Below are 26,995 nucleotides of genomic sequence, written 5' to 3'. Positions count from 1 at the left end.
TTGAGGGAGAATTAAAAAAGGGTTTATTTTGGACTGTTACAGAGACACAAACACTGAAAACGGTACGCTTCAGCATGAAAATTGTTATTTTTAAATCGCCGTCGTCTCCAAAAGCGAAAAAAACCTGAACAACAGCGTTACAACTGTTTAGGCAAAAGCCATATGGACGTCATTAGAAAACGTCTGTATGCTAACAAAGTACCATAGGGACAAGTTTGTTGTATCAAACTAGGCTTACAACTATTTGAAATTATGTAGGGTAAACGTGATCAATGAGCAGAAATTAATGGGTTTATATTCATGATATGGTTGTATATATAGTGAATAGTGAATATATTTTAGTCTTATATAATATCGATAATACAAAAAGGTATGTCCAAACGTGTATTATTTGCAGGTGAAAATCAACGAAATATTCAAATTCAATTAGGAACTAGTTCCTCTAAACTGTCCAGTATTTGGGGTGAAACACTGTAATTACGGGACCAGGAGTGTCAATTTCCTTTTGTTGGTCATGATATGTAGAAATGTATGTTTAAAGAATGTATTTAATGTATTTGATATCTTCAAATACTATTTCGGTTGACAATAGTGATTTTCACTTCACAGATTAGTATACTTTTACCTTTTGCGTGCATGTCTCGTGTTCGAGGATGGCAACTGGCTTGTCCTGACTCATCACAGTGGAACTTACGTGCTAGAGGATTTTGCAACATTACCAAGCCACATTATTACTGCTTGTATGATGCAAATTCACTCCATTACACAGATTTCTGTCGTGTTAAAGAGGACTTTCATAAACCAGGTATGTCGCCTACATAATTTCGTTAACAATAATATCAATCAAACACTTTTTTGCAATATGCAAAATGTACTTGAACTTTGAAAATTTTGGTCATTTTTTGTACTTTTACTTGAACCAGTATGATTGGCAATGGCAACATTCGTAGCTCCCTACTACTGCGTTTATCTCACAAACTACAATATGTCAGGATAATCATCCTCCTTTATGACTTTTTTTAAATAGTTAAAATATTCATGTGCATTGCTTTGAAATAACACACTTGAGTTCAAACATCATTTACTCGATGTTGAGCATGTTGAGAGATTGGAATTTTATATCAGTTGAGATGCAATGTTAATAATTTTGTTTAAAATGCTGTTCTTGTAACATATGTAGAGTATATTTACCAAAGTACGACCTGAAACATATTAGTAAATGTTTGTTCGGTGAAACGCAGTCATCTGTATGAAATAATTCATAATCTTAAAAAAATGCCTTCCCAATCTATGACTTTTTACATCTTTGTGATGTTTAACTATATCTAAGATGGTTATAATAAGAATTGTGTGAACAATAAAACTCGGACTAGTTAAGTTTGTTAAACCGCCATGACAACTACTTTTGCGCTACAATAATAAGTACATAACTTTTTTCTTTAAAAGGGAACAAGTATATTATAAGAGGTGATATTGATGGTGAACCCTGCGAAAAAAATCGATATCAACCATTTAAGTTCCAGACAGATGGATCGACTGAATGCATCTTTAAGAAGTCTTTATGTAATGAAGAAGGTCAGATTGTACAAAACAACGGAAACACAACAGCAGATAACTCGTGTCGTTGTGATTATACAAACGGATACAGTTTTGTGATTGAGCCTTCGCATAAATGTTTCTGTTATCCTACACAAGAGGATTGTTCATGCTTTAAAAAGGAATGCAGAGAAAACGAATTTCTCAATCCAAGTGAGTACAAACCAAAACTAGCTCTATAACAAACATAGACAAATAAAACACCCAAATTGTCAGTCCATCTTAATACCATCTTCAATGACCTCGACTATCCGACGGTTCAAATGAATCTAACTTACAATACAAGCCTTTGTCTTTAACTATCTACCAGCTGCATGTTTAACTGCATGGATTATTTCTCAAGAAAAAGAAAACTTTCTCCCCACAATACTTTGCATGATTTTAAATTTCATTGCATCTATATAAAGGATACAACAGATACAGTTAAGTCGGCCTCATATCTTGACTTACATCTAGAATTTGATAAGGCGGGTCGGTCGAAAACAAAACTTTCCGACAAAAGAGATCATTTAAGCTTTCCAATTGTGAATTTTCCATTTCTAAGTAGCAACATTACAGCAGCACCTGCACACGGGGTATATATCTCCCAATTCATACGATATTCCCGTGCTTACATTTCCTATCATGATTTTCTTGATAGAGGATTGCTGCTCACAAGGTAGCTATTAAACCAAAAGTTCCAAATGCTTCATCCTTTCGTAAATTTTACGGACGCCATCACGAGTTGGTTGACCGTTATGGAATAACCGTTTCACAAATGATATCAGAAATGTCCCTTACAACGTAACTACAATCCCTTTCCCTTTCATAAATGTGACCTACCAAATTAGACTATTTACCGGATTTGTTAAAATGTAAGCAACACGACGGGTGCCACCTGAGATCCCCCCCTAGTTGTTGGTGCGGTTCGTGTTGCTAATTTTTTAGTTTTCTATGCTGTGTCATGTGTTCTATTGTTTGTCTGTTTGTCTTTTTTTTTCATTTTTAGCCATAGGGTTGTCAGTTTATTTTCGATTTATGAGTTTGGCTTTTCCTATGGTCTTTTTCGTCCCTCTTTCAAATAGTCATAGATATTACATGTACAGGAAGTAATATTAATTTTGGACAATATATGGAAACATATGTAGTTTTGTCCTAATTCAAATTTCACTACATTTAAACTTCACCTTAGATTTGGTTAGGTCAACCTGTTTAAATGACTACTTATTAGATTGAACATAAGTAATAATACAAAAGAATGTCAATAACGCCAAAGATATAGTGTAATCCGTTATTTCTCGAGTTCACGGGTTCACTTATTTTCTAAATGTAGTCCAGTTTATTACGAGTGATTTTTTTATGCGATCAGATCAATTTACATCTATTTTTATGGTATAATAATTTCATTCATGACTGCTCATCTTATTCTGAATTCTATAAGTATTTTGAGCACTGCATTTCACTTGATATTCAATATTTTACATGGTCCCAGTTTTTATTGATTCAAAGTGTTTATTTTGCTGTTATAGTTTAAATCATAGAAGTTGCCCTCCCCCCCCCCCAAAAAAAAAAAAAAACACCTGTAAATTTCATAGTGTTCAGGATAATTAGAAAAAATGAAGAACAAATTGAGGGCCATAACTCCTATAAGAATTTGAGTAATAGTTTATACATAGCCGATTGGCAGAGCTCATTATTCTGAACATATGTGTTCCTTCAAGATTCGCTATATTCATTACGGTAAAAGTACTAATACTGTGGATCCATTTAATTTCGTGGGTACCAATTTTCGTGGTTTGAGGAAAACTTACATATTCGTGGATATTTAATTTTGTTGTTTTGGTAAAGTCTGCACTCATTCTTTTAGAAAATTTGTAATTCGTTGAACATTTGAAAACGTGGTTCTCCTGTACCCACCAAATCCACGAACATTGATATCCAACGAAACTTAAAGAATCCACAGTAGACAAAACTTACAATTAACCCCTTGTTCTTTTTTTAAGCAATGTTAGGCATGTTTTTTCTTAACATTACCAATTTCGGGGCAGCAACCAGGTTGTCTGATGCGTCTGAAATTTCATTGCGGCAAACCTTGAGCTGATGAACATTTTTATTCCATGTAAGATTTGCTGTAAATGCTTTAGTTTCAGAGTTTTAAGCCAAAAACTGCATCTCCCCATGTTCTATTCGTAGCCATAATGAGCATATTGGTTGATGGGGTTGTGGAGGGGTTTACGGATACATTTTTACATATAAAATATCCAAAGGATGATTTAGGCCAGTTAAGTTTTATTTTGGTCAGTAGTTTCAGATGTGAAGATCTTTTTAAATGTTAAAGGACGACGACGACGATGATGATGGCGGACGACGGCGGCGATAAAGATGACGGACACCGCGACGATCAACGGACGCAAAGTGAAGAAAAAATCTCATTTTGCCCTTTTGCGCCAGACAAACTAAAAACAAATACCGTTAGCTGACTGCTCATCTGACATCATTTGAAGGATCTCACTCGTTTATAACACTTTTTGCAACGATACGCCATAACATTGCCACATCATACTTCATCTTTTTCATGACCAGTGGTGGCTGGTTAAACAGATAATACAGATAATAAGTAGCTTAATTGTGTGTACTACACATTACATAAGAATGAGTTAAGCAGCATGTTTCACATTATTTTTAAATACATAAAGACGAGAATGTAACATAAACATGACATTATATTAATAAATGTGTCTCGACTTGCAGAATATGAATGTGGAACCCATTTAGCCGGTGAATTCGATTGCCCAAAAATTAAAACAAACAAGTAAGATTATATCTGTCTGTTGATTTGTGTAAAATGCACATTGTTTATCCATTTCAAAGATGCAAACATGACCTAAATGACAACAAACGTTTTTTAGAAGCATCTATTATTTGAATTATTCACAGTAATGTTCCAAACCTTCATTCTACATTATCTATATAATATGAACTAGTTACTATGTACACAAAGACTAATTTAGATAGATTAGTAGCTGTTGTGAATCACTTCAGTCACGACATAATGGGTGTTGAAACCATCTACGACTGAGGTCAACTGTCAAATATATATCGAAATGAGAACAGACACTATGTAATGTTGATGCATGCGTCATAACCGGTTTTCTGCATTCACTTGCAGAAACGCTCAAAGAATGACATGGAAGAGCTAAAGAATGTACATGAACAGCAACAGTTGTAGAGCTATATAACATAAAATTAAAATGATAGTCAAAACCCGAATGAGTTAAAACCTAAATTCCTCATTGTTTATGAAAGTATAAACAAACAATTTAGGGACAGTTTGATATTGGTAATAATACCCTTAGAGACTAAAGGTCCTCAATCAATTGTATATATTTTGAAAATAGATATAAAAAGATGAGGTACAAGTCACAATTCATAAAAGTAAACCATTATAGGTCAACACAAAACATTGGCTCACACCGAACAACAAGTTTTAACGGGAAAACCAAAGGTCTAATCTTTATAAAATAAAACGAGAAACGAGAAACACGTATGAAACACATCAACAAACGACAACTACTGACTATCAGATTCCTGACTAAAGACAATGCAAACAATTGCAGCGGGTTTAAACGTCTTAATTGTACCAAACATTCATCCTCCATGGAAACAATAGTGTAACACTCCAACATAGAAGTATTATACAGCTGTGAAATGCTAAACAATTTTAGAAAAACAATGAAAAACATCAACTTTGCTCAAAACAATACACCATTTGTAAAATCTAAATTATACACAGTTAAATAAACATAATTTTGTTGTTAAGTATAATTTTTCTCCGTCCGTTTAGGAATACCTTTAAATATCTTGTATATCTTGAAAAATATTCTAAAACTTTGTACATACGGTGTGAATATCAACAAATAAACTATAAAATTTGTGTTCGTTTATACTTCGTGTTCTTCATGTATAGGTGCTGGAAGTGTGATGTATATACAGTAAAAAAGGAGAAAGAAAACAATTGTTATGTGAAAAGTACGACGAAATGAACATTTATAGTTATTCTTAACACTAATCAAATCTGGTATATAGACCAGATATTGGTTAACGTTATTTAACAAAAAGGCATTACAAATAGTATTAACAGGTCAAATGAACAAGACAGTACGATTTTAAAGTACTCACAGTCACTGGCAGCTAGTTGATAGCCAAAACAAGTAATAATATACAAGAATCACGTATAATTGACTAAAATAACTAAAAAATATCAAATGGATTTAGTATTTGAACGTCATGGATATTCAAACAAGACATGACTGTTGCAATGCCAAAAATGAATGTATCGATAGGAAGTAGGAGGAGTTAACCTCTCTATAGATACAAATTAACGTGTGTGTGTCTTTATACATCCCGTTTGAAAAAAGAATACAAATTAAGTTGTGTCTTAATTTGCTGATGACAAAATCGATATTGGTGCCAATGTAAACTATATTCACAGTTGTAATTGTAACATTGTTTAGATAACCTTTACCAATAAGTTTGTTCAAAGGTTCGATGATTTTACACGGATCTGCGCTTTAAGAACAAAAAAAGAAATCTTGGAAAGAATTTAATAAAAGTAATGTATAGTAACGAAATCCCTGATTGAATGCTCTTCAACTTTGTACTTATTTGGCTTTATTAATCTGAGCGACATTGATGAGTCTTATGTAGACCTTTGACAAAATTAATAATTTACCAGTGATGCATTGATTACGTTCTTTAAAATCTATAAAATCACTACACACACGGGCATAATGATTGAGTTGGGATATATGAACACTGTATAATGGAGCCAAAGGCACATCGCCGTTTGAAAAGGAAAATTAACAATAGGGAATGAACAATCGTCTCTTTTATCGTAAATTTACTAATGAAGTTTCCCTTTAGAAATTGAAATGTCTAAACATAGAAAAGGACAACCAATGCTGTTAGTGTAAGATTTAGTTAAAACGAGTTTGTTTTGGGTAAATTGCGTTAGTATATTTAGAAAACTCTGGATTATTTTAACGAAAAATGTCATCCAGATAACGGTGGTTACTGTTGTATATTTTTGGCCATGGCGTTGTCAGTTTATTTTCGAACTATGAGTTTGACTCTCTCTTGTATCTTTCGTCCCTCTTTTGAATGTATCAACCAATTGTAACAATGATGTGTCTTTATTTAGTTTGGTCATAAACTGAGATTGATGAAAATACAGTAATAAATCTGCTATTAAGGTAGTTCGGGGGTTTAAATTTTCGCGCCGTCTGCGCAAAAAGTTGCGCAATGATATCGTAAGTCATGTACATTGTCGTAATTTTCCATAACAATAAAATATGATCATTTAAATAATCTTTTTTATTCAAATACATTGAGAAAGAGTTGAATAACTTTTAAATGCCATTTTAAAAAACTCTTAAAAAACTCTTAAAATAGTTCCTCTTTAAGCATGTTAAGGCATATTTTTAAAGGTGTATGAAAAAAAAATGTAAGATGTGTAATGTTCACACAAGAGTCTATATTTTGTAAATAAAGATAAAATCAAAGGATAATAAATTAACTATGTTCCTATATACATTTGTAATAGGATAGTAGGAATTAAACGATCTTAACCAATTTTGTGTGACTAGAGCTTACTAAATTAAAAGCCTGTGGACCAAGCTTCATGGCAATTATGAGAGATATATTATAGACAAAATGTTTTTAAAGACTAATTTGATGTACAACGTATAAAAATTATTCAAAAGTCAAAACTATAAAAATGTATAAGTATGTGCCTTTTAGCATGTTTAGGATGTTTTTGAATGAAAAAGGGGGGGGGGGGGGCTTGTATGAACATGTGATATTTTCCAGTAATTTAAAACTTGTGAATGTTTTTGTTGAATAAATAATCCCAGTGGTGGATCCAGAATTTTGGGGGGCTCACTGACTGCCTAAGAGGGGACCCGCTCAGGTCATGCTCCAGTGATTCCCTATATTATTAACCAAATTTTTCCCAGGGCCGCCTCTGAATCCTCCCATTTGTACTTTAAATAGAAAGGAAATTACAAATGACATAGTATATTATATATTTAATAGTACGTTATGTATTAAAAAGTCTTAGGTCAAAAACACTTGAAATAATTCAGGGTCAATTTAGGCCCTAGCACATACATTGTATTTACATTTAAAAATGCATACTACAGCTGTAGTTATTAACATTTGCTTTTTTGGGGCTGATTTCTATTGCATGTAATTTTAGTCTCAAGAGGCATACATGTATATTTGAACCACTTACTATCCTACAGTAGAAAAGAAAAATAACATGTGAAATACAGCAGTTACAAAAGATATTGTGAAATGGGAATATACTGAAATCTTTAATTTTATGACAGACTTTTATGTACATACAAACATCATCACATTTTTCTTGCTTCATAAAGGTTGTAAAACAAGAATCCTGACTATCATGACTATTCATACAACTCATTCTGCAAATTTATCTGTGATAATCTACTTTTCGCTAGATTCAGAGTTCACAAATATTAATGAATAATACAAATTGATAAAACCCATATGTTGTACCAATTTACACCACTGTCCCAGGTTAAGGGGAAGAGTTGTCACCTTCAAACATTAACCCCATCACATTATATATGTGCCTATCCCAATTACATGAACCTGTAATTCAGACAGTGGTTGTCTTTTGTTGTTGTGTCACATTTTTTTTTGGGCATCATTTTGTACACTAAAATGCCTTCAGTTTTCTCATTTGAATTGTTTTTCATTAGTAATTGAAGGGCCTTTTACAGCTAACTATGCGATAACGGCTTTTGACCTGTAGCTGTTAACTTCTGTGTCATTTGGTCTATTACAGAGAGTCGCCTCATAAAAACAATCAATTATCATACCACCTCTTCCTTTTATATTGAAACACAAATATTGACACATAAAAACCTGTCAGATAGAAAGTCAGAATGAGACTTATGGATAAAAACTTAGCAGACTGTCAGCTCACACTTTTCATATGTTGTCACAATCATGGTTTAAGCACAATATTAACCAGATGCTCAGCAGGGTGCAGCTTTATACAACAGCAGAGTTCAAACCCTGATTGGTTTGGGCTAGTATGGACACATCATTCAAGCTGGATACAGCTCTGAATTTGGACTGTGATTAAATAGTTGACACAGCATAGGTTTCTGACACAGAATGAATGTGGTCTAATGAACTTAAAATATTTTTTTTGGCTTAAAATTGAGCTTTGGCTGTTGAATATTAATCCTTTCAAAAAAAAATGTTTGAAGAAATTCATATTTAATTTCTGAAATATGAAATAAGAAAAATTGACCCCCCCCCCCCAAAAAAAAAAATTGTTCACCTCCCCCTTTCCCCTATTCCAACAATGATCTCAATTCTAATTTCTAATGCAACAATTACTACTTATTTAAATCCATCATAAAATATTAAAATATAAAATGTCATACAGTCATGGTTAAAATTAATATTAATTAATAGTTACTTCTAAAAAAATAAATGGGGAATGTGTCCAAAGGGACACAGATGATGCCCCCGCTGTCATTTATTTTGCTCTGAAAATTCAATCAAAGAGATTTTATGTCTGTTTTACCTATATTTAGCCTATTTGCACTAATTTTCAGAGGTAAAAAAAATCTCTTGGATGGCCGGTGACCCCCAAATTTTATTCCAATTTTTTAAAATAGAGACATCAAGCTTTACAGTATGAAATAATGAGCAACTTCTGTCATTTATTTTGCTCTGAAAATTCAATCAAAGAGATTTTATGTCTGTTTTTCCTTATATTTAGCCAATTTGCACTCATTTTCAGAGGTCAAAAAATCTCTTGGATGGCCGGTGACCCCTAAATTTTATTTCAAGTCTATAAAATAGAGACATCAAGCTTTACAGTATGAAATAATAAGAAACTTCTGTCATTTATTTTGCTCTGAAAATTCAATCAAAGAGATTTTATGTCTGTTTTCCCTATATTTAGCCTATTTGCACTCATTTTCAGAGGTCAAAAAATCTCTTGGATGGCCGGTGACCCCCAAATTTTATTTCAATTTTATAAAATAGAGACATTAAGGTTTACAGTTTGAAATAATGAGCAACTTCTGTCATTTATTTTGCTGTGAAAATTCAATCAAAGAGATTTTTTGTCTGTTTTCCCTATATTTAGCCTATTTGCACTCATTTTCAGAGGTCAAAAAATCTCTTGGATGGCCAGTGACCCCCAAATTTTAATTCAATTTTATAAAATAGAGACATCAAGCTTTACAGTATGAAAGAATGAGCAACTTCTGTCATTTTTTTTGCTCTGAAAATTCAATCAAAGAGATTTTTTGTCTGTTTTTCCTATATTTAGCCTATTTGCACTCATTTTCAGAGGTCAAAAAATCTCTTGGATGGCCGGTGACCCCCAAATTTTATTCCAATTTTTTAAAATAGAGACATCAAGCTTTATAGTATGAAATAATTAGCAACTTCTGTCATTTATTTTGCTCTGAAAATTCAATCAAAGAGATTTTATGTCTGTTTTCCCTATATTTAGCCTATTTGCACTCATTTTCAGAGGTAAAAAAATCTCTGTGATGGCCGGTGACCCCCACATTTTATTTCAATTTTATAAAATAGAGACATCAAACTTTACAGTATGAAAGAATGAGAAACTTCTGTCATTTGTTTTGCTTTGAAAATTCAATCAAAGTGTTTTTTTGTCCATTTTCCCTATATTTCTATATAACCTATTTGCACTCATTTTCAGAGGTCAAAATATCTCTTAGATGGCCGGTGACCCTCAATTTTTTTTGTATTTTTTCATTTACAATACTTTAAAGTTAAATTTCACAAAGAATAAGAAAATTCTGTCATTTTTTTTCTATACCCCTGAACTACCTTAAAGGGGTGCTGTTAGTGTATCTAGCATACTTTCCTTTTTTCTTAACAGAAAAAGGATTTAAACGAGTTACAGCAAATTAATTTGCGATAAGATTTTGCAAAAGGCCATTTTAAAAATTATGTAATCTTTTTCTTGATAAGTTAATGTGGAAGTGTAGTGTAGAGGTTAAAAAAATTAAAACTATCAACAGAATTAAAAGGACCATCAACAGCATGTATTTTATTTAATACCTCTAAAGAATTGTTAACAATCCAAACAAATTTATTACCATTATTTTCATAAGCTATATTACAAAAGTAAATAACAAGTTATTTTAAAGTAGTAAGGGAGGTAGCTTAAAGCACTGATATTAAAAATAGAACACCTCCCTGTTCTTAAGTTGAAGGAACTTTATTTTCTATAGTGACGTCTGATGTAGCTGACGTATAATTACGAATCACACTTTTGCTTGTTTTGTTTTATAAAAATATCAAATAATGGACGGGTCTATATTATCATAAAAGGGTTTAATAAAAGATATAGTATCACAGTCCAGAAAAATAGCATATACTTTACTTATTAGTATCTGACCCAGTTTGCATAATACTTGATGTCTGCCATTATCTTTTATTATAGATATTATCAACAAGTCTACAATTTATACGATGTTTAATACTTTGATTACGGTTTTCGCTTTTATCATGAGACCTAATATTTCTAAGTTGTTTATCAACAATATCAATGGTATAGATAGAAGTTTTAGATATGTTCTCCTGTCCTAATATATTGTCATTGAGACCGAAAGGATAAGTTGTTTGAAGTCATTTTATCCGAAATAATTCACGAACTTCACATGATTTTTTTCAAATTGCTTGTGTTATAATCCTCTTTTTTTCTGAACGGTTGCAAGTTTTCAATTTCATAAATTTAAGATTTGGATTAAGCTCATCTATATATTTATATTTCAAACTGTAGATTTTTGTGGATCTACGATTTCTTTTGTAATACTCTCTGATTAGGTGTATACAAACTGTTCAAAAATACCATATTTAAAGATTCGAACGCCAAATGTCCATTTTAACATCAGTTGCGCGATGGTATTAGATGTGGAAGGCTAAATCAAGTACAAAGTTGAGGCTAATGTTGTAAATTCCTTACGAAAACTAACCTTAATCATGTTAAGGCAAGTGGTTCTGTACGTGTTTCAGTACAAGTACACGACATTCACAGAAATTGATTTCAGTGTTTAGTGTTCCTAAAAAAAAAGATCCAGAATGTTTCAGACACAAATAAATGTACACTTATGATTAATACAAGATATTTAAAAGAAACATTTAGTATACATATATAATTTGTAACATTGTAATTTCTGAAAAAAAAACAATGCAAAAATGACTACTGTAGATTCATTATTATTCGTTGGATACTGTTTCGTGGATTTCGTGTGGATAGGTAAACCATGAAATGAAATATTCAACGAATTATTAATTTTCTTAAGCCTTGTATACAGACTTTGACAAAACAATAAAATTAAATATCTACGAAAAAGTGAGTTTTCCTTATTCCACGAAAGGTGGTACAAAAAAATAAGTGAATCCACAGAATTATAACAATTTAAATAACGGATTTTTACCTAAAATTATGCCAGAATTTTGAAAGCATACACATGCACAACAAACAAACACTCAAAGGATATAGTTGGTTTACAATTCATGAATTAAGCACCGTTGTAGGAATACAGTTCTTTATTCGAAGAACGTTTTACAAAAATCGTCTTACATATTTACCTTATTATCAAAGAGGTAATGATCATATTTGTACCATTTATACTCCTTTGTGTGTTCTTTTCGACGTATTAAGAGACTATTTGAAATTATTGAATTATTGTTGTACAGGTTAAAAGACACTGTAACAGTATCGCCATCGTACTTTTGGGGTAATGTATACAATTCGTATTTGAAAATGCATATATGTACTAGCTTAAATATATTTTTTTAAATAATCTAACATTACAAAACAATTAACTGCTAACTTGTGTTTAGTTTTATTTTCCATTTAAATATAATTGAGTGTTATGCAACTGGCATACAAGTGACAGGTTAACCTAGCTTTAAAATCAGGTTTCCATCATTTTCTATATAAGAAACAAACCTGTACCAAGTAAGGAATATGACAGATGTTTGTCATTCATTTGAGCTGATAGATTTTGCCATTTTATTAAGGACTTTCCATTGAAAGTTTTGATCGGAGTTCGGTATTTTTCTAATTTTACCTTTTACATAACACACAAATTCAGTTTCAGTTTTAGATATATCGAAACTATGAAGCAAAAAGTATATGCTAAAAGTAAAGATGTACATATATTACGATCTGATTATGTAAGATCGATATCAGATCCTGAATTTTTTTGCATATCATTTCATTTTATTAATAAGAAGTTAAACCAAAACAACAAATAAACATTTAATTACATGTAGATTTAAAAGTATCCGACATAATCAAAATACATGTTTACAAAACTTCAAAAAGATTGGTTTTCAACTTTTAGAAAATCTGAATACACATACAGTAATCCATAATAACTTTTTAACAGAGATGTTTATATTTACTTGTTTATTAACAATGTAATATTATATCTCATTAACCATAATAAAATTGAGAATGGGAATTAGAAATGTGTCAAAGAGACATCAATCCGACCATACAACAGACAACAACAGACATGTCGACATTATAACGCCACACATGTCGATATGTCGACATTATAACGCCACACCATGCAAATTCACGAATAAAGCTTTAAATTCGAACTCGGATATTTGAAATATGAAATCAGATTTGAGTTAGTTTTACAACCAGCTTTAATGAAAAACTTACAGAGGATCTTCAAAATGAGAATGGTATAATGCATTATTAACTTGAAGCTTGCGTCTTTTGGGGCATTTAAACAAATACGAACAAACGTAACATTCTAACCGAAATTAAAAATACACAAAGCTTACCAGAGATGAGTACAGAAGCACGATGCATTTCAAATAGGCGATTCCTCCATGTATACAAAATGTCTCGTAAACTTGGATGTTTATGATACATCTTTTCGAACCTGTGACATTTTCACGTGAGTTTCTAAGTACGAAGTGAGATTCATATTCCGGTATTTAGCATTCCCAAAAAAAACATTTTGTGGTGCAGCTTCTGGAGGAGAAAAATACCTTCTTGCAAATTATAAGTTCTTTGAAAATTTAATACATGCAATAACTCTATTGTTTTTTCACCCTTATTCTATGGTCCTATGTTCTTTAAATCAGAAAGTTGTAAAGCTCAGTCACTTGTTTAAAAATGTGAAATATTCAATATCACCACACAGAGATTTGTCGTTTACATACTACTTTTGTGTTCCTCAATTTGAAATGCATCATAGATGTTGAACCAGATGCCTAGAGACAATTTGTCATTTTATTTCATTCAAGAACAAATTTAACAACAATTTAGTATTGCCATTCTGCAGGTTATTTGATTCAGTGACAAGTTGATAGAGTTGGAGTGAATTATGACAATTGTTTATGTCCATAGCAGACGAAACAAATGAAATTCCTCTCTCCGGCGGCAGGCATCATAGTGCCTGGTAAAAGCATGTATACTTTGTTACTACACTGTACTCCCCTTTGGTACTTCTTGTCTCGTTGTAACAAAACTGAAACTATTTTACAAGCTTATCTATAAAATATGTCATGTTCCCATTTAATAAACCAAGCATTTTGTTCAGAGAAAATCCCAGAAACATCATAACCATTATATCCGATTTTACAGAATGTCAAGCGTAAACATTATTTTAACAATGGAAACAATATCTTTTGATACATAACGATTAACTTGCTATTTAAATTATTAATGCTTTCATTTCAGACTTGACTGGATTCAAAATACACAGATATCCATCACAATGGGCAGTATTGATTGTTTTATTATTAAGTACGTATTTTGGTTAAACGTTCTATATCATAAACTTGACGATAAAAAATACACTAACAAAATCATCTTGTGTTTACTAACCGGTAAATTTTTAGATACAATGTACATATAAATTTATACAACTACTTGACAGATAATGAATGGAAATATTTGTTAAAATGTTGACAATCGATTTTAAGAAAATGACTAAATTAATGTTATGTATGAAAAATGCAATTATTTAGACTCTGAAATTACAAAAAAAGTTAACTTGATTAATTTTTACAAACTGGGTTCAGTTAAATTACAAACATACTGAACCCTGAGGAAAATTCAAAACGGTAAGTCCCTTATCAAATGTCAAAATCATAATCTAAAACACATCAAATGAATAGATAATTACTGTCATATTCCTGACTTGATACAGGCATTTTCTCAAGTGGAAAATGGTGGATTGAACCTTGCTGTATAGCTAGCTAAACCTCTCACGTGTATGACAGTCGCATCAAATTATATTATACTGTCAACGACGCGCAAACAAAACAAACAGACATAACAGGCAAAATGGTCAAATATTCAGCAGTCAACATTGTGTTATAACCTCAATCACTAAAAAAGCAAACAAACATGTAACAAATGCATCACATGAGAATACGAGAATACCATAAACCATTATGACAGGATGTACAAGTACCACAAGTATCTAAATCACAATAAATAAAACAAATGTTAAACAAAGAAGCACAAAAAGGCATATATCAAAGATAACAACCTCATTCATGATGTTCATTGCTTTCTTGTTTTTGAATTATATTTATTTATGTTTAATCCAGCCACAAACGATTGAAAGATTTTACGTACTGGAACAGACTGGTAGATTAACATTGAATATAACGTAGAATTGCGTGTTTGACGTCAGAATGTAAACGTTACACAGAAAGATATATACAATAATGTTGTGGTTCAAAGTATATACTACAGATGGGTGCAGTCCTAACCTGTACAGCAAGTTAACTTGACAACCAGTCATTTGGACTGGTTAAAGTTAACCTGTGATTGGATTTAGGACTGCTCTGACCAGTCCTAGGACCAAAATCTAGTTAACTTGAAAAGCGGACTTGGTCCTAGGACTGTTTTTATGTCTGCTAAAAAGTTAACCTGGAAACAGGTCCGCTATTGATATAAGTTAACTTCGAACCAGTCCTGTCGTAAGTTAACATAAGTTAACTTCGGAACCAGTCCTGTCATAAAGTTAACATAAGTTAACTTTGAAACCAGTCCTGCCACAAAGTTAACATAAGTTAACTTTTGCTTTGACAAATTCGATCAAAGCCAGACCTGTTCCCAAGTTGACTTTTGACTGGTCTGCTCAACACTAAGTTAAATTGTAACCAGGACCGCTATACATAGATTTTAAAAAAAATATTTTTAATATCTTTGTTTCGTAGTATAAACATCGAAAATAAAGTAAAATTAATACTTCCGTTTTATAAACAGGATTAAATACAAATATTTGAAAATTAGGTACGCATAAAACGTTGCTGGTAAAACTAATTTATCTGTGATCTGACAATCTATCAGTTATAAAAACGATCTTGCATGGTTACAATGATAACGGGCACTGAATATATCTTCCAATACCTATCAAATTCAACCATATTGTATATCTTTGAAAAGAAGTATATTTGATGTTAGTTGTATACGTTCTTGTTAGTTATACATTCCTGAACTATGCGGTCACAATCAGCGATAGTTAATTTCATGTAAACACACGACTACAAATTTTTGTTCGCATATATTTAGGGTGCCAGCATGTCCTCATTTAATTCAAAATATTGATACGTAACATAATTTGAGTAGTTTTAATACCTATTGCTGACCTGTACAATAAAACTTATTTAACAACATGAACCAAAACTGACCATATGTGCACTTTAATTTGTAAATCTATATACCTGCATAGCTAAATCAGCCATATTTTTTATATCGTGATTCAATGTATAATACAATAGACAGCAATATTGCAATATAATAATAACAACTTTTTGTTCGCATAAATTTAGGGTGCCAGCATGTCCTCTTTTTACTCAAAATACTGATACGTAACAAAATTTCAGAAGTTTTGATACCTCATGCTGATTTGTAGATGTTGTACGACAAAATTATTTGACCGCATCCACCAAAACTGACCATAAATGCACTTTAAATTGTAAATCTATATACCCTCATAGTAGATCAGCCATATTTTGTATGTCAGGATTCAATGTACATAATACAATGGACAGAAATATTGCAATACAATAACAAATTTTTGTTTGCATAAATTTAGGGTGCAAGCAGGTCCTCTTTTTATTCAAAATATTGATACGTTACAAAATTTCAGTAGTTTTGATACCTCATGGTGACTTGTACAACATAATTATTTAACCACATCAACCAAAACTGACCATATGTGAACTTTAAATTGAAAATCTATATACCGACATAGTAATTCAGCCATATTTTTTATGTCAGGATTCAATGTATAATACAATGGAAAGCAATATTGCAATATAATAACAACAAATTTTTATTCGCTTAAATTTAGGGTGCCAGCAGGTCCTCCTTTTATTCAAAATATTGATATGTAACAAAATTTCAGAAGTTTAGATACCTCGTGCTGACTTGTGCAACAAAATTATTTAACCGCATCAACCAAAACTGACCATATATAAACTTTAAATTTAAAATCTATATACCCTTATAGTAAATCAGCCATATTTTTTATGTCAGGATTCAATGTATAATACAATGGACAGAAATATTGCAAATACAATAACAAATTTTTGTTCGTATAAATTTAGGTTGCCAGCAGGTCCTCCTTTTATTCAAAATATTGATACGCAACCAAATTTCAGTAATTTTGATACCTCATGCTGACTTGTACAACAAAATTATTTAACCGCATCAACCAGAACTGACCATATGTAAACTTTAAATTGAAAATCTATATACCGACATAGTTAATCAGCCATATTTTTTATGTCAGGATTCAATGTATAATACAATGTAAAGCAAAATTGCAATATAAAAACAACAAATTTTTATTCGCATAAATTTAGGGTGCCAGCAGGTCCTCCTTTTATTCAAAATATTAATACGTAACCAAATTTCAGTAGTTTTGATAACTTATGCTGACTTGTAGAGCAAAATTATTTGACCGCATTGACGAAAACTGACCATAAGTGCACTTTAAATTGTAAATCTATATACCCTCATAGTAAATCAGCCATATTTTTTATGTCAGGATTCAATGTATAATACAATGGACAGAAATATTGCAATACAATAACAAATTTTTGTTCGCATAAATTTAGGTTGCCAGCAGGTCCTCCTTTTATTCAAAATATTGATACGCAACCAAATTTCAGTAGTTTTGATACTCTTGCTGACTTGTACAACAAAATTATTTGACCGCATCAACCAAAACTGACCATATGTAAACTTTAAATTGAAAATCTATATACCGACATAGTTAATCAGCCATATTTTTTATGTCAGGATTCAATGTATAATACAATGGAAAGCAAAATTGCAATATAATAACAACAAATTTTTATTCGCATAAATTTAGGGTGCCAGCAGGTCCTCCTTTTATTCAAAATATTGATACGTAACCAAATTTCAGTAGTTTTGATACCTTATGGTGACTTGTAGAGCAAAATTATTTGACCGCATTGACGAAAACTGACCATATGTGCACTTTAATTTGTAAATCTATATACCCACATAGTAAACCAGCCATATTTTTTATGTCAGGATTCAATGTATAATACAATGGACAGCAATATTGCAATATTATAACAACAAATTTTTGTTCGCATAAATTTAAGGTGCCAGCAGGTCCTCCTTTTATTCAAAATATTGATACGTAACAACATTTCAGTAGTTTTGATACCTCATGCTGACTTGTACAACAAAATTATTTGACCGCATCAACCAAAACTGACTATATGTAAACTTTAAATTGAAAATCTATATACCGACATAGTTAATCAACCATATTTTTTATGTCAGGATTCAATGTATAATACTATGGAAAGCAAAATTGCAATATAATAACAACAAATTTTTATTCGCATAAATTTAGGGTGCCAGCAGGTCCTCCTTTTATTCAAAATATTGATACGTAACCAAATTTCAGTAGTTTTGATACCTCATGGTGACTTGTACAACAAAATTATTTGACCGCATCAACCAAAACTGACCATATGTAAACTTTAAATTGAAAATCTATATACCGACATATTTTTTATGCGGGATTCAATGCATAATACAATGGACAGCAATATTGTACTATAATAACAACAAATTTTTGTTCGCATAAATTTAGGGTGCCAGCAGGTCCTCCTTTAATTCAAAATATTGATATGTAACAAAATTTCAGAAGTTTAAATACCTCATGCTGATTTGTACAACAAAATTACTTGACCGCATCAACCAAAACTGACCATACATGTATGTGCACTTAAATTTGTAAATCCATATACCCGCATAGTAAATAGGCCATATTTTTTATGTCATAATTCAATGTATAATACAATGGACAGCAATATTGCAATATAATAATCACAAATTTTTGTTTGCATACTTAAGGGGACAAGGAGATCCTCCTTTTATTCAAAATATTGATACGCAACCAAATTACAGCAGTTTTGATACCTCATGGTGACTTGTACAACAAAATTATTTGACCGCATCAACCAAAACTGACCATATGTGAACTTAAAATTGTAAATCTATATACCCGCATAGTATATCAGCCATATTTTTAATGTCAGGATTCAATGTATAATATAATTGACAGCAATATTGCAATATAATAACAACAAATTTTTGTTCGCATAAATTTTTGATACCAGCATGTCCTCTTATTATTCAAAATATTGATACGTAACAAAATTTCAGTAGTTTTAATACCTCATGCTGACTTGTACAACAAAATTATATGAAATATCCATGCATGTATACATTTATGCATATTAAAAGTAAAATTTAGGAAGGGACAGGTAATAAACGGGGAACGAAGCAACGTCGACAATGTTGTTGATATCCCGTGATATAAGAATGTTGTTCCGATGCGTTGGATAACCTTTCTATCCGCCTTCTAATAAAAAAAACCAACACTCTCTATGTGATTGTATAGCCATTCTTTATTTATATAAGAATACATGTATATCAAATAAAAAAAAGAGAACTTGTATAATATCTAGTAGAGTCTAGCGAGTAAAAAAATAAATGATATCTGTGGAAAAACAATGCGAATGTTGTTTACATATTTTAATAAAAGCTCAATGAAGTCTGATATGAAAACTCTTATAACGATAATCTGTCATAAGCAGACCTGTCCGCAGGTCTGGTCAATAGCAGACTTGTCCACAGATCTGGTCAGAAGAAGACCTGTCCTCAGGTCTGGTCAGGAGCAGACCTGTCCTAAGGTCTGGTCTGAGGCAGACCTGTCCTCAGGACTGGTCAAAAGCAGACCTGTCCACAGGTCTGGTCTGAGGCAGACTTGTCCTCAGGACTGGTCAAAAACAGACTTGTCCACAGGTCTGGTCTGGGGCAGACCTGTGCTCAGGACTGGTTGAAAGCAGACTTGTCCACAGGTCTGGTCTGGAGCAGACCTGTCGATAGGACTGCAGCAGTCCTAAAAAAGCAGACCGTAGGTCTGGTCCACTAACGACGAAGTTAACTTGCTTGACCGCTTAAAAATTCACAAGTTAACTTAGAAAGCAGTCAACAAGTCTGCTTCAAGTTAACTTTTGTCAAGGTTAGGACCGCACCCATCTGTATTCTATAGTTCTTTAAGCATAGCATCTACAGAATGTTAATTAAAAGTTTACCTTCCCTTTTAATATAAGTAGTTATGGTATGAGTGCCAAGAGACAACTCTCCATCTAAACCACAATTTGCAAACTTAAAGTAAATTATTATAGGTCTAAGAACTGTCTTCAATAGATATATTAGAGTATTATCTGAACACCTTTATCAAGAATGTCACCCTTACGTCATAAACATGTCGGATTTTATATTTTTGACATAAAATACATATTGAGTCAAATTATATAGGATCAACAACTTAACACAAAAACAAACTATTTCACATTCATAGGCAACACTATTTTAATATATCATAATTGGTTTCAATGGTCAAATTATAGTAAGCATATCATGCTGTGTAAGCACTTTTTCAGATTCTGTCTCCAATCATATGCGAGACTCCAATCGAAGTCCGGTCTCTAATCGACGTTCGTTCCTCCAATCGACGTCCAAAGAAGCCCCATTTGCTACGTATCAGGTACGGTTGGTACGTAACCATACCGTTAGGGATGTTTTGAGGTATCATTTAATGCATGAAATAATTTTCTTCATCATAATAAAATTAAAAGAATTGAAATTCGTTTTACCAAAACAAAATAGTTAAACGAATTATTTGATAACGATTTCCACGTTGCTAGAAAGATTGTTTATGATTCTTTATGGGATAACTTATTTCTTCTCATGTGCATGAATCAAACAGACCTCAAACGAACTGGCTTTCATATTCTAAATATAGATGTGCGTGTCTATTTGTTATAGGTATTGTTTATGATTCGTTTATTTATAGAAAAAAAAAGTTTATTTTCTACCAGACTTTCCAATAAATAATATACAGACTATAAACTACTTTCAACAACACATGATACTAGTGTTAGTTGTATTTTTTTAACGTGTCAAAATTGCGTATTTTTCGTATTATAAGCAGTTTATGTTTGATTTTTAAACTAATTATTACTATTCAAGTAATCTATTTCGATTATTGCAAGAGGAGATTTTTTCTCAGAGAAGATGAGGGAGCGGAGATTTTCTTTGAATGTGAAAAGGGAATTTTTCGATATCTTTTTTTCTAAAAATGCATGCTAGAAAGTAAATAAAAAAATATAAAAAAAAAAATCAGTATTCATAATTCGGATGACAATGGAAAAAATAATTCTTGGTTTTAATTAACAAGAATAATTGTCATATAATTATATTAGATACAATTGTACTGACACTTGTGTTCAATGAATATTACAAGTGTGTCCTTTATATGATCCTTTATTTGTACTTTTAACTTTAATTGGTAAACTGTATCATACGTGTGGATGACAATGTTTGCAAAATTGCAGAAAAATAGAAAAAATGGTGTTATAGATAGTGAATTTAAACAACTAGATTAACCTACAATATTAAACTCAAAACATAGAACGGAAAGATTTGCTTTTAATAAATAATCAAACACAAGTAAGTTGTTACCGATATTATATACTATTATATACAAGTCAACAAAAGAAGCGATACAAGGCAATACATTTTCATTATATAATAAAATTGGATACTTTGTACCAAGGTAAATATTTGACCTATTGTTATTTTCTCATCGAAACCATTGATTTAAGGCAAAAACTCGTTATTTTTTTGGCATTGTTTGTTATTTCAAAGTCGTATTTTCACCTAGAGAACTTAAAACTTATAACTTAAACCTGATCGCCTTTACTTGAAGGCTTTTGCAGACATTACAACACTTTTAATTCTCATCTTCTAAATTAAGTTCCGACTTTTGTCATAATTTCCCGCAAAATAAATGTTACCCTTGTGTTCTATAACACGGTATTTTCTCATTTTCAATTTGGTCAGATTCTTTTTAATCATATACATTTGCTTTGCAAATAAATGTTTTTGTTGGATAATTTAACAGTGTTTCCTTTGTGTTTTATCTTATGATAATTTGAAGTTCAAACTTGTGTATCGTTACCTTTTTTGTTGAATAGTACATATATTTCTCAGGACATGCTCATTCGTGTTAGTAGTTATCTAATATGATAATTACTTGCTGTTAAGAATTGAATGCTTCTTTTTGTAACTTCATTGGGGTGTAAAAGCGTTGACCAAAGTACATTTTGTATAAAGCGCGGAAGTGTGCACGGTCAACGCTTTTACATCCCTATGAAGTTACTAAAGAAGCCTTCAATACTTATAATTACATTTTTTAGCTAGGATCATGAAAACACGATGTTTATCAAGTTTTTATGTAATATACCTGTGCACTTTATTGTGGGACCTCGTGCCATCTTGAATGATAAATGTTATTGTGTAATCAAGTTGCTTATGGAATAACGCGAGATTGCAGAGAGGTCAATCAGAATAATGTAACTATCAAAATGAAACATATAAGTTATGTAAAAACGAAAATTATATTTATTATACATCTAATGTATTTTTCAAAAAATCTTTATTATAAATATAATGTGTTTTTTTATCTTTATTCTAATACATCAAATGTTAGGTCAATTTCATATGTTAAAATTGCTCTTATTTTGTTATGTTTTTTTTTAAAGACAACCCTTCAAAAATACCAACTTATCTTTTCTATACTAGAATATCAATAAAACAGGCAAACAAAATATTAATGTGCTTTATGTTTAGCATTTGTTTGCAGGTGCAATTTCAGAGGAAATAAACTGTTCGTTATAACGGTTATGCTTGCAACGGTTTGTTGAAAGCATTATCGAGTACACACAATATCGTTTGTAATGAATAGGTAACATATCTACATGAAAGTTAAACCAAGTTGTAGCTTAAAATCACCCAAATACTTTATATTAGGATTCATAAAACAAACATTGACGTTAAAAGCATATCTGAAATAATTTCAAAAGTTCAATAACGGCTACTACGGTTGGTACGGTAGCAAATCGGTAAACCTTTATTATGACGTCACACTGAACTAATATTTGGAGGCGACAGTCATTGATATGCGCTTGTTACCGACCACGTCATTATGATTTATAACTTAAAATTATGTATGAATACTACCAGTTTCTTAAAGCAGCTTTACATAAGACAAAACGATACAGATAACATATACAGAGACTAAACTAAAACAAAATGGACATCGATGAGAAGAACTCTGTTGGTTTGACTCCGTTTTTTTTTTTTTTTTTGTGTATTCCCTGACATCACATAGGACGTCGATTAGAGGATAACAATATTGATCACTGACTTTACATTGTATATCGATTTCAGGAAAGGAAGTCCATCTGAGTCTATAATATATATAACAAAACATTATAATATATAATAAAACAATAAAAGTCATTACTTATGGAAATCAACGGTCTAAGTTTTCGAATGTATTGTTTCTAACATTTGTGTGTTCATAAGATGCAATTCAAAATAATGTACGAAAATAACAAGGCACATGACACCATGTCGTTCTTAATTATAAGGTACATATATAAGCGACGAGCAAACGTACACGCCATACATAAAAGTAACCAAGCGACTATTCATACCAATAGAATAAAACTAAATTAACAAAATAAGTCCGGTTATCTGTCAACTTTGAAATGAAGATTTTTAATAGCATATTCTGATTTAAATCTAAAAAGAAACGTCTGTCATTATATACTTTGGACGTAAGATTTCTAGCAAAGTAAGATTGTGTTGAGATGAATATTTCATATGCGTTTTAAAGGAAAAAAATATGGATCCCTTACATACACTTTGTTTTGTAAATACAGTGAGCTAAACATACATGTATATGCACAAACATCTAATGAAATTGATACAATGAAAACAATTTTCAAACTCGGGTGCATTGATGAGACTTGAGACATCATTGTCAAAATGGCTCGAACAAATTTTTCACAATTCTATAAATCGTTATCACTATGAATATTGGACAAATAATCCCAAAATATATTTTTAAAAGTGTGTTCCTCTCTACAACAAACATATATATATATATAGTATTTTGCTGAAATTTATTTTACATTAATTTATGGGTCTAGTATAAGGTCGTTTTCAAAACGACATAGCTCACATGTTGTTTTGCATGATAAATGCATGTTATAATATAAATCAATTGCTTTAAAAAAGCAATTGTAGGCGGTCTTTCCCCCTTTAAAATTAATTGAATTTGGGGGGGGGGGGGGGGGTTGTTTGTTTGTTTGTTTGTTTCTGTATGGGGTCTATATTATTGTTACCGGAGAAGTTTCATGTTTAGTTTGGAAAGTTTTTCTTTTATTTTAGGTACAGCGCGCGCGCCACATCACGTGACACGGGTTTATAATAACGAAAAGTTAGTCTTTTTATTTCTTTTTAGGTGGGGACTTTGAACAGACAACATGTATAGAGACGGAATAAACACAATGTTATTTCTTTTGTCATTGTAGGAAATTGACATTTGGATCACAGTTCACGGGCAGTGCATGTTTTGGATTTAATTGATCCGGTGTAACTTTAAAACACATTTATTGATTATTTTCTGATATTGTACAGCACCTGTTTGTAACACAGATTAGTATTTCAATCTCGGAGCGGACATTTTATTGTAGGTTTTTACTGAGATTTACGGACCTTGCAAGCGATTTTTACGGCATTGCCATTTCTTTTCTCTAGGAAAAGCTTTGAGAGATATCTGCACCAAGTTTTTTTATAAACTTTAAGTACATGTATGCCCTGCTGACTGCAAATTTTGAGGTCGATTGTACTTGTAGTTTCAGAGTACATGTTGATTTTTTTTCAGAAGTGACGCAAGAACAATATTAAATTTCAATTTTTCATGAAACATGATTGATTGATCATGATCATGATTGATTGATTGATTGATTGATTGATTAGTTGGTTGGTTGGTTGGTTGATTAAACACGTTGGATAGGGTCAATTGAAACAGCGAAAAGGAAACAAAGAAGATCTTGGACCGTATATTAAACACATGAGACCGATACATGATTGATTGATTGATTGATTGATTGATTGATTGATTAGTTGGTTGGTTGGTTGGTTGGTTGGTTAAACACGTTGGATAGGGTCAGTTGAAACAGCGAAAAAGAAACAAAGAAGATCTTGGACCGTATAATAAACACATGAGACGGATACATGATTGATTGATTGATTGATCATGATCATGATCATGATTGATTGATTGATTGATTGATTAGTTGGTTGGTTGGTTGTTTGGTCACACACGTTGGATAGGGTCAGTTGAAACAGCGAAAAAGAAACAAAGAAGATCTTGAACCCTATGATAAACACACGAGACGGAAACGTGATTGATTGATTGATCATGATAATTATTGGTTGATTGATCATGATCATGATTGATTGATTGATTGATTGATTGGTTGGTTGGTTGGCAGGCAAACACACATAAAACTCTTCAAGTAGTGCCCCAAATCACATATGTACATGACCTTGACCTTTGACCTTGTGACCTTTGTCAAGGTCATTTCTTCACAATGTCATTGCAGAAGACCCTATGGGTCAAGGTCATTTTGTTTAAGAGTTTTGTCTAATAATGGCTTTATATAAACCATCAATGGGGATTATGTCCCTTACACAATGGTAAAACCAATATAGTCATAATGTAACAAAGTTGCCCCTTGAAGTCCTTAACATTTTTCACTGCTTAAATTTTCTGTATCTATAACCATTTAAGAATTATAGGGAAATCAAAGACATATGAAAATCTCAAATATGACCTTGACCTTTGACCTTGACCTAATTTTCATTTTTCTGGACCAAGGACCTCAAATCAAAAGATCCTAGGTCTCTAGCACTTATGGTTTACAAGATAGAAATGCATATCACTTATAACAAATGCATAAGGGGAAATAACTCTCATATGGAGCGTTCATATCGCTTCGGTCAAAATAGAACAAATCATGCGAAGGATATAACGAGTAATTTTGTAAAATAAATTTGTCATAATATTTTACGGTTGCGAAGGAGTTGCGCTAACAAGGAAAACAGTGTTTGGGGAGATAACTCCTACAAAGAAAAGTATTCGTTTACGCAGGGTAAATTTCAAAAGCGCATAAACTGTTCGATATCATATACCAAATATCTAAGCGACATATTGCGAAACAAATGTTTATCGCAAGAACAAAATTAGGCGGAAGAAAAAAAAAAAATAATAAAAACCAATTGTTCAGAGAACAATTGAAGGTCTTTCCACTGAAAACAATGTATTTTAATATGAAAGTTGTAAAATTAAGTTTAAAATGTCATTTCAATCGTCAACTGATAGGTTATTGTACGCTGATTCCAGAAATATATGGTTTCTATACAATATTTTTTAAATAAGGGAGATAATTTGTTACTTTCGGTTTGAAAAATGTTACTTCCGATAATATTTGAATATTTAATTGACACTGATTCCAAAAAGATCTGGTTCTATATACTGTTTTATTAATAAAGTACAAAAATAGCTACTTCCGGTTTACACAAGGTCACTTCCGGTTGTTTTTTTCAAGGTTAAATGGTTTGATACCTTTCGCCAAAAGTCTCATGGATATATCATGTATAAATATGAGCTGAAAGCAAAGGTCAAAAACTAGAACGTCAAATTAATCTATGACCTTGAGCTCAATTTCAAGGTCATAAACCAAGGACCTCAAATCAAAAAACCATAGGACTTAATTATATTTGGTTAATCAGTTATATCACCATACACGTTTTTTTAAATACAAGAGGGGAGAAAACTCACTTTTACGTTCAACGTACCCTTGCAAT

The 26,995-nt window shown here is 31.6% G+C and overlaps 1 protein-coding gene across 1 annotated transcript in view; it reads left to right on the top strand.

The window, feature by feature from the left end:
* Nucleotides 1–617: 617 nt before the first annotated feature.
* Nucleotides 618–26,995, top strand: part of LOC143043742 (uncharacterized) — a 137,227-nt gene continuing 110,849 nt past the window's right edge. The window contains exons 1-5 of the mRNA XM_076215923.1: nucleotides 618–805; nucleotides 1,447–1,749; nucleotides 4,327–4,387; nucleotides 12,364–12,404; nucleotides 14,375–14,440. Of these exons, the coding sequence (XP_076072038.1) occupies nucleotides 637–805; nucleotides 1,447–1,749; nucleotides 4,327–4,387; nucleotides 12,364–12,404; nucleotides 14,375–14,440 (640 nt within the window). The 5' untranslated portion in view covers nucleotides 618–636. The remainder of the gene's footprint in view (nucleotides 806–1,446; nucleotides 1,750–4,326; nucleotides 4,388–12,363; nucleotides 12,405–14,374; nucleotides 14,441–26,995) is intronic.

The sequence above is a fragment of the Mytilus galloprovincialis genome, chromosome 8 (assembly GCF_965363235.1).
Source record: "Mytilus galloprovincialis chromosome 8, xbMytGall1.hap1.1, whole genome shotgun sequence".
NCBI lineage: Eukaryota > Metazoa > Mollusca > Bivalvia > Mytilida > Mytilidae > Mytilus > Mytilus galloprovincialis.
This window is presented reverse-complemented; position numbering and strand designations above follow the sequence as displayed.